Below are 16121 nucleotides of genomic sequence, written 5' to 3'. Positions count from 1 at the left end.
TTTTTCCCAGCGATATTCTTTTTACTGAACATTGAAAAAGCTGCGTTTCCTTTTACCTCCTGTTGAGGACTCTCCGTCTCCAGTCTGGCCAGCTAATTAGAGTCCTTTTTAATGGAGGGTTATGCACGTTCCAAAACCTTTTGTTCCTGACCTTTAATCAGCGTGCTAATAATAAATGAGATCGAAACAGAGCATCGCCGGTTAAAGCTAATTACCCCGTATCCGCCTCTTCCTCCACACACGTACAGCACATCCTGTATCTTGTCTCCCTTTGCCCCAAGGCCGAGAGGTCGCTGGAGCGCTCCAACTCGAGTTCTGTAGTTCCAGACGGACTGGCTCCACACGGTGTGTTCAGGGCCCCTCGTGTCCCCGGACATTAAGTTAGAGAAGGCAGAGGAGGTTTCCGCAGTTAAACCTCCTCCGGAGCATTTGTGCATATTTGATGTTGATAGTGTTCACCGGGCAGAGGTGAAGTCATGTGACTGGAGGTTAAATGGCGAGGACTGGGAGGTCACATGGCGAGGGATCAATAGGCCACAGAGAAGCAGGCCTGATGTCAGCTTCTCTGCTACACGTGGCAAACATGGCTTTGCAGGCAGCTGAAGGGCTACATGGTGGGGATGGGAAAATAATCCGGTTTGCTTCGATCCGCGATTTTGCGCATGCGCCATGCGAGTGCATCGGCAGCGTAGCGACGGATCGATAGTTTATTTACCCGTGGCTGCTGCAAGAGTAGGAGTGGAGCAAGCGCGATAGCTGAGGTCTCCACAACGCACCTATTGTTGCTCCTGCAGCCACCTCAGTATCTGGGCGTGTTTGCTTTGTCTGCGCAGCCGCCGCTTGCACAGTTGGTTGCAACACTCTGAATGGGCTGAATAACAGTGGTAACGGACACAGGAGGCGTGTGTGGGCGTAGACGCATAACGCATGCTGGGATTCTCTGCGGTCAGTTCGGGCCTCCTTTGCCTGCAGTTCAGAATAAATGTGACATTTTGCCATATTGGAACCCAAAGCCAAACGTGGAGCCCGGCAGACAAACGTTCGCAAATGAGCGGTGTAGTAAATAAAGCGTGTATTATGTGGCTGTATATTCACGCAGGGCACCGGGAAAAGGACGCTTATTTGATGCATGGATTCTGCTTTTAACCAAACCGTGTGTCAGAAGAAATGACCTCGGCTTCATTCGTGATCGTGGTGCGCCTCGGTTGCTGTCGTGTGTCAGTACGTGCACGCGGACGTGCACGTGGAGGCCATGCTGTTATTTCCCGTCAGTGACAGAGGAAAGCTGCAACAGTAGAAAAGCGTCAGCTGTCCTGTCAATGACGGCGTCTGTCCGTGTGTTACAGCGGCAATGGAGCTGAACTCGAAACAAATGCGGTGTGTTGGCCGGTGGCGTGACGGGGGGGGGGGGTCAGGCTGAATATATGGCCTTCACACAATGACTTTATTAGGCTGCTGTTGGCTGGTGCTGTGTGTGTGTGTGTGTGTGTGTGTGTGGACTGGGTTGACGTGCCAGAAATGACCTCGCCGCTCCACCACTCAACCTCACACCTGTCTGATAAGCGGCCGAGCTGCTACCTGTGCCAGCTTGCGCCTCAGGTCTCAGTGGACCGTCTGCTGTAGGACAGAGTGGAACCCGAGCCTGCAGAGAGGCTGGAGAAATCCTGCTAAGGCCACGGAATGCAAATACATCATCTGCACTAATAACCATGCAACTTCGGAGAATATCAAACCGATATTTTTTTTAGTAAAGCATCAGCCGCGTTCCCTTTTCAGATTAGGTTTAATGTTTACTCGGTGGTACCTGCTCTAGTCCTAATTCCTGCTGCATCGCTCTTCATGTATTGTTCAAGCACTGAGCCTCCCATTCATTTTCACTTTGGGTGTCAATCAACAGAGAAAACCGCTGATGATTAACAAGAAGTACTGAAGAAGCGAACATGTCATTCCCGTCTGCCGAGTCTTCTCTGCTTTGTCTCATTGTAACTTGAGTTTTGACTTGATTTCTTTTCGCCAAACAAGACAGTCGACGATATCCAGCTGGAGTTTCTGGAAGTTGCGGTCGTGGTGATCATTGCTGTTTATTGACAGTGAATGAACCTGATTAAGCTAACGGCAGCCTTAGCTCAAACATGCTGCTCATTTCATCTCTGAGACGGAGGATCTAATCTGAGGTCACTGGTGCCGTACGCTAAGAGGATTTTGAAGATAAGGGGTGGCCAGTGGGTCGGATTGGGCTCAAGGAATGTCTTGGCGAGGGGGGGGCTGGAGGGGCTGTTGCCATGGGGACTTGCAGGGGCCAGTTTGTGGATCTTCTCTTTTGTCATAAAAAAAAGCTGAGGAGGGATTTGAGTGTGAAAGGATATCAGAAAAGCGGGAGAGACGTCCTGGGATTTGGCTGCGTGAGCAGGATGCAGAGCCAAGAGGAAAGGAAAGAAGGAGGGATAAGAAGGACGGCAGAGATAATGTCATTTGGTATTGTGTGCGTGTGTGTGTGTGTGTGTGTGTGCGTGCGTGCGTGTGTTTATGCCTCTGAGACGGCAGTCATTACATTTCATCCACTGACCCTGCAGTGCAGAGCGCGATAGAGGAGGTGCAGTCTGATCCGCGTCTGTAGAAATCAATTCACAAGAGTATTTACGCCGCCGCTTTGCCAACCTCACTGCTGCAACAGACAGACGGACAAACGGATGGGCCCGCGTGAATCACCGGGGGGGGGGATTGCAGATGCCCGGGCTGCAGGACTAATTATTGCCAGCATTTACAGCAACCATGAGTGCGAGGAGAGGAATCTACCTGAAGCTACTGCACCTGTTAGACACTCGTAAGCTGTCAGAGGTCGCGAGAGATTGGCTTTGAAATGGAGATGTGCTTCAGTGGAAGAGAGGCAAAACGATGATGAGGGAGGGAAGACTGGAGAGAGGTCTGGTAGAAATTGAGAAATGTTGTATGTGTGCTGGAGAGGACCCCCCCCCCCCATGGTGCAGAACAGGATGAACGTTTTCAGAGATGAAAAACCTGCAGCTCAGCGTGGACCTCTGACCTCTGACCCTGCGTGTCGGCCTCTTTTTCCTGCTGCTTGATGCCTGCATGCATTCAGATATATCTCTATGGCTTTATTTTCTCAGAGTGGACAGGGTTTGTTGTGTGTGAGTGTGTGTGAGTGTGTGTGTGTGTGTCGTGTGTGTGTGTGTGTGTCCCTGCCCAGAAGAGGGAGGTTCCCATAAACATTCAGACAGGCTGAAGGTGTCGACAGCTTTGCTAAGGGTCAGGGTCAGGTCAACAGGTCAGGAGTGGGAGGAGGGGTGTAAAGGTGTGGAAATTGGGAAGGAGAGGGAGGGGGGGTGGGCAGATGGAGACAGTAGAGGAAAGAAAACCATCGTGGCAGAACTAACTAGTGTGTTTTCTTCATTCCGATATACCTTCAGAGACAGATTCAATTCCTTTCCTTTCCCTTAATTATGCTGAAATTCAGAGAATCTTGTGTGTGTGTGTGTGTGTTGGGTCAGGTTGCTCCTTAAATCTCATTGGGGCCCCTCCATCTTGAAGTCATCTACCTTCTACCCCTGCAGATAACGGCGCTGCTGTGTTTACTGTAGTCATGGCAACGCCGAATTATTGCAATCATACGAGTAAAAACGAAGGAAAAGCTGAATCCTGTAAAAAAAAATCGACACGAGGGCAGCGGCATGAGGTCTGGTAAACAATGTCGTAAAACGTGGTGGAGACAGCGCCGACCAGTCAGCACCAGAGCACCACCTTTTACCAGATCACACATTCAGCATCGGGGGGTGGGGGGGTTAATTATTTCCGAAGAAGAAGGACAATACAGGAAGTGTACCTGTGCGTCTACTTACCCAAAGGGAGCGTCGTGAGGCGGGCGCACCCTCCTCGTGTGATGGCTTTCTCTTCCTGTCGAGACAAGTGTGTGTGTGTGCGTGTGAGTGTGAGTGTGTGTGCCCTACACATTTAACACATGCACATAATTGGGATGGAATGTTGTTGAGAAGGTATATTTAGGTGCAGGAAAAGCTGGGCGTATCCCTTCCTCTATAATTATACCTATATTAGAATCCAGTCAGAAACAAGGTTCACCTTCATCGGGCATTCTTCATTTGCTTTTCCGTTGTTGCTCCTTTTAAATCCTTTCATTCCTTTCTTCTTTTGCTCCCCTGTCCTTCAGCTTCCTTTGAGGAAAAAAAAAAAAAAAAAGAAGCACAAAAAAGTTTTGGATGTTTTTCCACTGCGGTCATAAAACCTTTTTTCAGCGTTTCCTCCAAGCATGTCAGCATCCATCTCCATTTGAATGTACACATCTGCGTATCAGTGCATGTGTTCATGTGTGTTGGACCGGTTATGGTGTGTGCACGGCAGGAGCCAGCTCCTATGTATTTCCCGTTTTTACCCAACATGCGGTTGGAGTGAAGCGTTTGCGCGGCTGCCGACGAGCAGTCTCACAAACCGGCACTTTAAATCCCACTTTTACATTGATGAGACATTTGCGCTGCTCTCGCCGTGCGTTTGGACAAGCCGGAGGACGCGGCGCACACACATGCACTCGCACGCTGACTTGGACTCTCTCCCAGAAGTGAACGTTTTATTCGCTCTGGAGTCATGCAGAGTTTCTTGTCGTCTGCCTTGGCGAGCAGATCCAGTGCCGGGGTTATAGAGCCTCCGTGGCAAGAACCAAGAGATGGAAAACAGAAGAGTCAGGCGACTGCCAGGTGACGTTTTTAGGCTTAGTTGAACATTTAAAGAAAGAGTGAACCCCGCCCCCCCCCCCCATTCTCCCTTCCCCTGTCTGGCAACCGCTTCTGTCCTGGACCTTTCTGACTGCTTTCCTTTCTGACGGCCAGACGTGCTGGAGTTGTGTTGCCTTCGTTTGCTGCCGGGGTCTGCCTGTGCTGCTCCTTCTCACCTACGACCCCTGGCTGTATGGACTCCGTGATAAAGGGGAACGGGTAGTTAGTGTGGATGCTGCTCAACACGGTGCTGTTCGATTCTCCACGGGCTCACCAGGCATCACTTGTTTTTTTTTTCTTCTATTGCTGCTACGGCCACATATCTGCATGTTCTTGTCTGTGAGCGCCAATCATGCTGCACACTCGATTACAGAATAATGGTGTTTTCCAAGGGCTTTGTTTCAAACGACTAACTGAGATTCTGTGGAGACGACAAGTTGCAGCGACCGCTAAAGAACAACGGGCCTCCTCTTTTCTGTAACGCTCCTCTTGCCTACGTTGATGAAACGTGCATCCACTGGGGTTACATGGTGTTTTTGTTTCTGAAACTATGGCTTGTTTCTTCCTCTCCCACTTGTCTTTCCTCCTTGTGCACCCTCTTCCTCCTCCACTCTGCCCTTTGTCCCTCTCCCTTCGAATCCCCCCCCCCCCTCCTCTTCCCATTCACTCTGCAGAAGCATCGAACAAATACCAAATTTCTAAACCCACGGTGTGCTCAGTGCACCCGGGGGAGTTGCTGAAGCTGAGCTGCCCTCTCCCGGTGACGGCGGCCATCACCTGGACCAAAGACGGCAGCTCTCTGGGCACCAACAACCGCACCCTGATAGAGCAGGAGGTGCTGCAGATCCGTGACACCACGTCCAAGGATTCAGGACTGTACGCCTGCACCAGTGTGGGCAAAGACACGGTCTGCTTCATAGTGAATGTCACAGGTGAGTCAGGGAGGAGACAGGATCAGGACGGGACGGACTTTGGTTCAGAGGCGGAAAGAGCTTGGTTGAGCCGAGGAAGTGGCCATGAGATGATTAGTCTGGTGTGTGTGTGTGTGTGTGCGCAACTGCAGCACCATACGACCAGATGTGTGCGAAAAAGGCATTTCCTCACAGTGCATGCGAGTGCGAGGGTTGAGCGAGAGGGTGGTCGTAACCGTGGTTACTCTGTGCAGATGCCATATCGTCGGGGGATGATGAGGATGATACAGAACGATCGGAAGACACTGGGGCAGACGGAGAACAGATAAGTGAGTATGGCGGACGTAAACAAGGGGTGACTGCGTTGACGATGTACTATCAGCTCCCATAGTACCCTTGAGCATGGCAGGGTTGCCATTCGAAGCCCGTTGGTGCTTCCCTCCCACAATCCTCTGGCTGTGAAATGCTATGCCATAGGACGGCAATCAGCAAACGTTTTATAGTTTCACAATGATGAAGATAGAATCTCCTCATGAAACTTAAAAATGGTTTACAAAACTAACGACCAGTCTCTAACAGCAATGCGTACAAAGACTTGGTTCCTGCGTGGAATAATCCACGTCGCTTTGTCGCCATTTATTAGCGCTTCAGATATGACCAAACAGAGAAACTTGCTGCTATCTACATCGTTTAGAAATGCCAGCTCTGCGTTGCACCCTCATCGCTGCTGTTTTCCACCTTAGGATTCGTAATTAAGCCTCTACGTTCAGACTGCTGTTCAGACTGGTGTTCAGACTGGTGTTCAGACTGGTGTTCAGACTGCTGTTCAGACTGGCGTTCAGACTGCTGTTCAGACTGCTGTTCAGACTGCTGTTCAGACTGGCGTTCAGACTGCTGTTCAGACTGCTGTTCAGACTGCTGTTCAGACTGGTGTTCAGACTGCTGTTCAGACTGCTGTTCAGACTGGCGTTCAGACTGCTGTTCAGACTGCTGTTCAGACTGCTGTTCAGACTGCTGTTCAGACTGCTGTTCAGACTACTGTTCAGACTGGTGTTCAGACTGCTGTTCAGACTGCTGTTCAGACTGCTGTTCAGACTGGTGTTCAGACTGGTGTTCAGACTGCTGTTCAGACTGCTGTTCAGACTGGCGTTCAGACTGCTGTTCAGACTGCTGTTCAGACTGCTGTTCAGACTGGCGTGTGCATCGCACTGTTTTTCCAGGGAATACAGAGATTCCTGACATTCCTCTAGCTGGCGTCCCTCAGGTAGTCAGGCCTCGTGGAGCCGCAGTCTCACGAGTCAGCTGGACTCAGCCATTATGAAAGACGTCCAGATGGAACCAGTTTCCCACCCAGTGGACCTGTGTGTGTGTGTGTGTGTGTGTGTGAGAGAGAGAAAGTTTTTACTCTCGCTTATCTGCACATGGTTTTCTAGTACCTGGGGTAGTGATGTATTTATGGAGCCACATGAACACATGCATGTGTTTGCATGCCCGTATATTCACTGAAATACAGATGAGGGCTTCCACATCTCGTTAAAATTCTCCACACACACCGCCTCCCACTGCGAGTCCTCCTCCTCTACTTTTGCGATGACTGTAATTGCCTGAAATCCATTAAATATGGGAGAACTGGGCAAGAGGGGAAGAAAGAAAATAAATAGGGGAGAGGGGCAAGGATCCAGCCGCTCTGGCGGTATTAAGCTGTTAGAAAACAAATGGAAAGCTGTCCTGGCACTGCAGTCGCATTTTCTCGCTGTGTGTGTTTCTGAAATTTCAAAAGCGAGATTATTATTAAAAGAAAGCGAGAAGAAAAGGGGCGGGTTGGTGGGTGGGTGGGGGGGGGGGGGGGGTTGTTGGATCAGTACCAGTCCTTCTTTGATGGCGTGGAGCCTTGGCCTCAGGCCGAGGACTGGAGTAAGGGAGGAGGTGCATGGAGGCGTGGGAGGGAACGAGAGCAGGGGGAGCAGGGTGTAGCTTTATAGAGTTTTTGTTTTTTTCACCACAAAACAGAACCGTCTGATTGGACATCGGATGAAAGACTGAACAGCACAAATGTGAGAAAAGCTGAAAAGGGAGTGGCCATCATCGGCAGTGAGCGTTGTTATTGGAGGAGACATGGAAGGGCTCTGTCGGGGGAGCTCAGGTGAAGGATGGAGGGGGCGGAGCATAGCAGTGATGTCATGAGTCCTGCTGATGACTCGTTGTTGCTGTGAGTTCTTTCTGAGTTAAAGCTTCACACTTTTAATTAAAGCAATGAATATAATTCAGGTCAGAAAACAGAAACAGAAAAAAGCTTTTGATTGAAATGATGTCATAACCAAAGGTGCATTTATTGTAAAGATGTAAACAAGCGTGTTTCTATTTGCTCATGAACAACTTGTTTACTGAGATTTAAAACTACTAAATGAGTTTGTACTAGTTAGTAAAAGCCAGTGCCCAATGCAGCTTGTTCAGAGAGGCAGGAAAGAGCAGGATATCGCAGCTTAGGGTCGCTGAGAGAAACCCTCCCCCTCGAGACACAAAATGTTAGATAACCTCAGTTCACCCCGGGCCAGCTTAGTATAAACAGCCGTGAATGGCGGTGCCGATGCGCGGGGCTTTTTGGGGGGGGGGTTCTCCCGTCCACGGCCGTCGGGCCAGTTTGACTTCATCTGGAGGTCGTATTGTTTGAAGCGCTTCCATGTCCCAACCTCCTCTTCTGACCCGGCTGCCAGTTTGGGGTCGGGGGGGGGGGGGGGGGCATCTAGTAGAGATGGTCTTGCAAACCCCGCCAGTCTATCTATCTGTGTCTGAATGCATGGAGCGACGACAGGGAATGAGGACTGAGAAGAAAACACTGATAGTGAGCGGGAGGAGGACGAAGGACACTTAAGGCTTGCGTCCATTCAAAAAGGAAGAGCACTGTTTCCTGACTTTGCTATTGGCGTATGTGTGACTTTGTCCGGTTGTGCATGCCAGGGAAAATGATGGGAGGCGTCTGATAGTATGCAGATTTCACAGGCGGGGGGAAGAGAGTGGAGGGCGGGCGCCGGAGGCCGATATCCTCTTGAGATGTTAACTCATGTTTTAAGGTCATTAAGCCAGTTGCGTTCTTATCTGTGGGTATTCCCTCTATTGCTTGTGCGCCTGCTGTTTGGAGAGGAAGTGATGGTGTGGCGGAATGTTTGGCCCGTTGCTTGATGTTTCTCTTCCCCTCTGAGCACCATATGCTTAGTCAATCACGGTCCCAGGTGCAGAGAGAAAGAGCGGCCGGAGGGCTCGGAGGAAAGTGCAGCTTGCTGGTTGTGAGAAAACCCGGGGAGTCGGGCAGAGGACGAAGCACGAGGAAGGCGATAACTCAAGAGAGAGAAACGGTTATGATTTGGCACCGGAAAACCTTGAGAATTCTAAAGTCCTTCATTAAGCCTGATAGCCATTTAGCGATTATCAAAGTGTCCCTGGCCTGGTGTCCACATCCAGCCACGCTGCAGGCAGCTCCACAGAAGTGGGAGAAAACAGAGCTGCTCAGTGCAATGAGATGAAATTGAATGTGATGGTTCAGGTGCCATGTTGGTAACGCCCTGGCACATTTCTCTTCTGATACCTTCGGCAACACCCTGTGGAGTCTGCAGGGAAAATGTGTGTGTGTGTGTGTGTGTTTAACTGTGTGATTCTGGAGCTATGGGTTGAGTTATGCAGAGGACTGATCCGTCGGTGTTGCCCGGGGGGCCCCGAAGCCACAGCGTTACTGCTGAGGGCCTGACTAGGAAATCGCACCCCCGGCTGAACACCGACTGCTCTGGTTGCAGGCGCTCCGTATTGGATTTCGTCAGCAAAGATGGAGAAGAAGCTGCATGCAGTGCCAGCTGCCAACACTGTCAAGTTCCGCTGCGCTGCAGGAGGCAATCCCCGGCCCAAACTGCGCTGGCTTAAGAACAGCAGGCCTTTCCGCCAAGAGGACCGCATGGGGGGGTACAAGGTAGGACGGACAGTAATCGTCGAGATTCTCTTGTTTCTTTTCTTTCGCCGCTCTTTTTGTGCCACAGTCCCCCTTTGCAGTTTGCAGAAAGCCTCTTTCCAGTCCGTCGCTGGCTGTCCTTTCCACCCCGTTTTCACCCTCCACTGGATAGCTGGGAGGAGACCGAGGAAACAGAGACAGGGTTTATGGTGTGAAATTGGAATTGCTCATCCGTGCACCTCCCCTCTCAAGGAGACCCTGCAGAGCCGCTCACTGTATCTTGGAATCTTTCTTTACTCCCAAGAATTAGAAATCAGAAACCAGCTGCAGGATTGGGATTAAATGCCCCCCCCCCCCCCCCCCGAGACAGTAATGTATCGAGGAAGCAGGTAGCGTCAGGGTTGAAATGATTTGAGAACACACTCAGTCAGGGAGAACAGGTCCCTCTGGCTTTGGTCAGAGATGACTCTGTGATTCTATTGTTGTGAAATGCGATGCACAAACACTCGTCCCAAGTTTGAACTGAAGGAGCTCGATGTGCAGGAAGAAGTGCAAACTGACTTAAAATGACAGAGAGACATTTTCTGTTGGTGTCTTTTTATTACCGTGTCAGTGGTAGACTGAAAAAGACTCCGAATTGCAATACGCAATTAATTTCAACAAAAGAACTTTGCGTAACTTGTAAAATTGTCTCTTTCCCTCGTCTCACGCTGGGAAATAAACAGTCCGAGTTGATTTATGCATGCTGAAAATTCCTGATTCCCCACGTCATGGGAAGCTGAAGCTAAGCGTGAGCCGGTTTTTATTTCTTCATTGTATAAGAAAATCCTGCAACCAGCTCCAACGAGGAAAGAATTCCTCATCTGTGATGGAGTTTATTTAGATTTCATTCTCATTCAGACTCCAGTATCTCCAGATTTGCTTTCAAATTCCCTTCTTTGTCTCCCACATTGAGTCGCGTTTGCTTCGTATCAGATATACAGGGTCAGTTTAAACACGCTTTTGTAAAAAATAAACCTTCTAAAAAATATCCATCGATGCTAAACGAGTCCAAGGTTCCGGGTCAATGATTGATGCCTGACGAGAAAACACGCTTTCCTGCAGGAAACGTTTAGCGCCGTTAGCTTTCAGCAGGCTCCCGGCTCAACACTAAACGCTGCTGTCCGGCCGCCATGCGCCCGGGCGACTCATTTATCTCTTTTTGTCAACACACGCCGGACAAAGCTCCTACCTGAGCTACCGGCCCCGCGGCACAATCGCTCCATTGTGTGAACTGTAAGCGAAAGCAACAGTCTGTCTCGTGGGTGTGCAGAGGGGAACGCTATTGTTGGCTCACACCTGTGGATTCCATGCAAGGGCAACATATTTGAGCAAGCAAATTCTGAATAACCACACATCTCCACGACTCGACAGGGATTGGCTAAAGAACTCCATGGAATGATTCCATGCGATTTGCAGAAGTGAAGAAAACATTCTGCTGGCAGCACATATATTTTACTCTCTGTACCAAATCCTGGCTCTTCGTGTTAAAGCCCCGCCCCCTGCACTTCTCTGCATTTGTGTGTGTTTTGTGTGTTGGAGTGTGGCTTCATACGTTTTTAACCAGAAACCCTTGCCTCTCAGGTGCGCAGCCAGCACTGGACCCTGATCATGGAGAGCGTGGTGCCGTCGGACAAGGGCAACTACACCTGTCTGGTGGAGAATGAGTTTGGAGCCATCAACCACACCTACACCCTGGATGTAGTGGGTCAGTACCGTGAACAAAACACACACTCGAGAGAAAGTCAAGACATAGGCGTAGATGGAGCGGCGGGACGGAGACAGGGTTGTCCAGAGGAAAGAGTTCTGGCCTATCAGCAGCTTCGGTGCAGACGTCCGTGTCATGATGGGTTGATGTGTGGCGATGTCCAATTATAGTCCGTAATATAAAGACAGAGTGACAATTTCTTGTTGTTTGAAGGACAGATCAGTTGACCCACATCACAAAAGTTATCGCCCCTCACTCTGACCTTTGGAGTGCAGAAAGCAAAGAGTTTTTCTGCTCTGTTTGCAGAATCGATAGGCAGGGGGGGGGGGGGGGGGGATCTGAACGAATTACCAATGTGTGTGTTTTCCGAGCGCATAGAGCAACTTTGTCCTCAATTTGATCATCAAAGTCCTTCCTCTGAAGGCTGGTCCGTATTGGGCGGCTAACCCAGAGCGACGGGCGCCAGAGCAGAGTCCACTGGTTACGGCGAGCCTCAGTAGTCTTATTTTTGAATGTCTCCATGGTTATAAGTAAGATGGAGATTAAATACTGACATACACTGTTACACACATGCTCCCCAACTGAGGCCCCCTGCTCTGCCCCCCCCACCCCCCGGAGTTTGCTAAAGCTCTCCTTCAGACTGCATATTTCTGCTTTTTGTTCTGTTTTATTGCAAAGCAGTAAACCCCCTCCCTGTCTGGCTCTGCAGTCGTTGGCCCCTGCAGCCTCTTGCTTCACTCTCCTGCATTAAAGCGGGGTGAAAGAGAAGGGAAACAGAGACACAAATGGCTTCTTATCAGTCTGCTTTTGTCCAAATGTCCTCAGGATCAGCCATTGAAACCAAGAGCAACCAGCCGTCTCTGGTTCAGACTGACCTCTCTTGGTGGGGCCTGCGATGGGGTCGTTCACGAGCTGATGCACATGACAGCTCGACACAAACGAGGACTCGAACCAGACATGGGCTCGGACCCTCAGAGCACCCAGTTGCGATGCACACTTTGTTGGTAGCCCCATGCCATCCTGTGTCATGCTGTGATCTGACTGTGCCTCTACCCCTCCCTGGCCCTCAGGACTCCAGAACCCAGTGTACCAACTTAAGAATTCAGAATTCAGTAGCAGCAACTTCTTGTTGTGGTTTAGCCTTTCATTTGCATGAAAACTGCATTCTAAGGCAGCATGGTGGCGCAGCGAGTAGCGTTGTTGCATGGGGTTTCTCCGGGTTCTCCCGCTTCCTCCCACCTCCAAAAACATGCAGCTTATCTGAATTGGACACGTTCAATTGCCCGTAGGTGTGAGTGTGTGCGTGAACGTTTGTCTATCTGTGGCCCTGCGATGAACTGGCGACTTGTCCAGGGTGCAAAATCTGTTTTGTGAATTTGGACGATATTACCATGTTGTTAGAAAATGGATTTGTCAAAAAATAATTTCACAAAGTTTTGGGGAAAATTGGTTTAATAATGAAACATGCACTCTACTTTTAAAACGTATCTGCACAATTGGAAAATGAACAAATTCCACTTGCTGTGGAATGAAAAAGCACGACATTTAAAGTAGAACTGAACTATAATATGTTTTACGTTCATTCTGGATGAGTGTTAGGTTTGATGGGGGGCATTTGTGGACAGACTTCTGGAGTCAAATTGATTGCATCTCCCTGTTAAAGGGAACGTTTCGTGACAGTGAGACAAATAGGAGAAAGTAATGAAAATGAGGGCAGCATGAAAAGAGAAAAGAAACCAAGTGAGACGTGGGAATGTGCAGGGAGGAGGAGAAGGAGGAGAGATTGAAGGAGGAGAGGGAATCATCTGATCTGACAGATTTCAGAAAGAGGTTTTTGCCTCCTTGTTTCCACACTCTCCCTCCTTCTCTACCCCTCACTCACCCATCTAATTCCTTCTCCCTTTTTAGTCCTGCTTTTTAAAACCAGCCTTCAACTCCCTTCATCTTGCTGCCTCACTCATGACCATCAACCCTGAGCAGCCCCCCCCCCCCCCCCACACACACACACATTCCTAAATGAATTGACTGCACCTACCTTTAGACTTTGTTTTGGAAAGGCAATGTAGCACCCCAGGCCTAGTGTAGTTTAGATTGTGTGTGCGTGTGTGTGCGTGCGTGTGTGTGGGTGTGGGTGTGTGCGCTGGTGGGATCCTCAGTGTGTTTTTCAAGGCCGGCTGGTGTTTGAAAGGCGCCATTGTTCAACAGGTCTTGCTCTGTTTGGATTCGCAGGCTAAATGTTTGCTCTTAGAAGAATGCAGCGGGTCAGCAACGAGGGGACGCTGTGAAGGTGTCTCGCTGCCCCGGACTGGCACGTCATCTTCTGTAAACTCTCACTTATCTTTACTGTAAACAGCTTATTGTCTGAGAGTCCTCCTCCACTCTTGTTGCAAAGCTTTCAGCGATAGATGCCGCCTGGCTTCGTCTCTACATGCTGAGACAAGGCGGAGGGAGCAGATTTTTACACATCAGGTTCCTGCGAAACATTCAAACTCGCTGACTATGAAGTAGAAGTTGTATTGATTTATTTACACCTTCTCTCCTCTTCTCTCGACAGAGCGATCCCCTCACCGGCCCATCCTCCAGGCCGGTCTCCCAGCCAACACCACCGTTCACGTCGGAGAGGACGCTCGCTTTGTCTGCAAGGTCTACAGCGATGCTCAACCTCACATCCAGTGGCTGAAACACATAAGTCAGAATGGCAGCCGCTACGGCCCTGATGGGCACCCCTATGTCCGGGTGTTAAAGGTAATTTCCTGCGTTTCTTCTGATTTGATGTCTCCTGCAGTTGCAGTTGCTTTGGAATTAATTTCAGAATTTGAAGACGGAGCTAATAATAATTTCTTTCTCTTTTTTATTTTTTATCTTTCCTTGTCCATACTGTCTCTCGGTGATGATTCCGGGTCTCTCTTGCAGATCCAGAAACAGTAGCTGTAGTAACGATGTCTGCTCGTCTCATTAATGCCACTCATTGGTCTGATTTTTGCACGCTCATCAACAAGTGTGTGTGTTGTGGATTGCAGCGTTCGGGCATTAACAGCTCGGACGTGGAGATGCTCACCCTCAGCAACGTGACGGAGGACGACGCTGGAGAGTATATCTGTAAAGTCTCCAATTACATAGGGCAGGCCAACCACTCGGGCTGGCTGACTGTCATCCCAGGTAACCACGGAGACCTGACGCCACCCACCTCCCCTCTCCCCTGGTGTGACTCCCTGGGCTCCATCCCTGACCTGTCCCGCTGTGGTGCTCCCGCTGGTCGTCTCTTGGTGTTCCCCGGGTCTCCTCTAATGTCAGACGTTTGTCTTTCAGCTGCTCTCCCCACTGGGACTAGTGCAGCCACGGAAGCGCCGGTTGGACACTGACATTGTCGCAGCGAGCGCCTCACCTTGCCTTCCCTTTCCCTTCTTAGCCACATCTTCGTCTCACTTTTAAGCGGCGTCAAGATGGTGCTGCCGTGTGTTTTGTGCATGTGTCCAGTCCGTCTGTTGGCAGGTTCTGTTGGTGACGGGAGCCTTTTGGGGGTTTTATTTCGGGTGTACTCGTTCTATTTTCTCTTTTTTTTGGGTGTCTTTGCTTACGGAGCCCCCCCCTCATCCATGGATACTCTCAACATCCTTTACTCCGGATGGGACTTCAGTGATGGACACCATACAGCTCCTCCTATTTCATTCTTGGTATTAGGGGTCTCATTTCTCTCTCTCTCTCTCTCTGTCTCTCTTACTTGTCCTCCCAATTTCCCCCTCCTCTTCTTTTATCTTGGATCCTGTCCACCCCCACCCACCCCCTTTTCTTCTTCCTCCTCTTCTTCTCCCCAGACCGCAGGTGTTAACACCACAGATAAGGAGATAGAAGTTCTCTACTTGCCCAATGTAACTTTTGAAGATGCTGGGGAGTATACGTGCTTGGCGGGTAATTCTATTGGGATCTCCTATCACACTGCTTGGTTGACGGTGCTTCCAGGTATATACACTCTTTTACTGTCCTCTGTCTGTCCTTTTTTCTCTCAACCTTTTCTCAAAAGGCTGGCTAATATAATTTCACTGACCTCTAGGAAGCCAAAGGGCTCTCCCTCCGGAATCAGAGATACTCCACTCAAATATTAGATTACTGTGCTGAATCCACATGGCCTGATTCCAAGTCAATAGAGCATTAGAGAAAGTATTTTATATATAATGTTATCTGGACTGGCAACGGTAAAGAAAAGCTCCTTGAGCGGCCTGAGTATCTCCAGACTCCATAAGGAGGCAAGAGTTTGTCTCCTGCTTTCTCCTTTGTTTTCCCTTCTTCCTCCCTCCACTCCTTTCATTCTTTCAGTGTCACAGTTTGTTCCTGGGTCTGCATGTCATGAATCTCTCTCACACACACACACATGCCTCAAAATCCTCTCCACCACTTTTCTGGCTCTGATAATCGGCCTTTTCACGATCTTTATTTCTCTTTGAAATAAAGATGGAAAGGTGAAGCTTGACGCTTCCTTCAAGTTGGCTCAGCTTTCTCAATGATCAGCGCCGACCTTAACCCCCTCACCACAACCACACACACACACACACACACACACACACACTCACTGAGTGAATGCATGCGTTCTCATTTATCAGCTGGTTTTATCCTGTTTTTGTGTCGGCCATAATTATGCATACCAAAGGATCAAATTCATAGAACTTGTCAGTCCACTCCAGGGTAAACATTGACATTGTCCGCTCAAGCCAATAAATGAAGATCAATGAGAGCAGCTGAGTTTCTGCAGCCCTCGACAGACAACCACGGGATTGCCATCCCTTTAT

The 16121-nt window shown here is 49.6% G+C and overlaps 1 protein-coding gene across 1 annotated transcript in view; it reads left to right on the top strand.

Annotated features, from left to right (window-relative positions):
* The window catches only part of fgfr2 (fibroblast growth factor receptor 2), a 29798-nt gene that overhangs the window by 664 nt on the left and 13013 nt on the right, over nucleotides 1-16121 (top strand). Inside the window, exons 2-7 of the mRNA XM_068741064.1 lie at nucleotides 5417-5674; nucleotides 5908-5982; nucleotides 9442-9611; nucleotides 11214-11337; nucleotides 13892-14082; nucleotides 15153-15297. Coding sequence (XP_068597165.1) covers nucleotides 5417-5674; nucleotides 5908-5982; nucleotides 9442-9611; nucleotides 11214-11337; nucleotides 13892-14082; nucleotides 15153-15297 — 963 coding nt within the window. The remainder of the gene's footprint in view (nucleotides 1-5416; nucleotides 5675-5907; nucleotides 5983-9441; nucleotides 9612-11213; nucleotides 11338-13891; nucleotides 14083-15152; nucleotides 15298-16121) is intronic.

The sequence above is a fragment of the Brachionichthys hirsutus genome, chromosome 7 (genome assembly GCF_040956055.1).
Source record: "Brachionichthys hirsutus isolate HB-005 chromosome 7, CSIRO-AGI_Bhir_v1, whole genome shotgun sequence".
NCBI lineage: Eukaryota > Metazoa > Chordata > Actinopteri > Lophiiformes > Brachionichthyidae > Brachionichthys > Brachionichthys hirsutus.
Note: the sequence above shows the minus strand (reverse complement) of the source record. Positions and strands in the feature narration are given on the sequence as shown.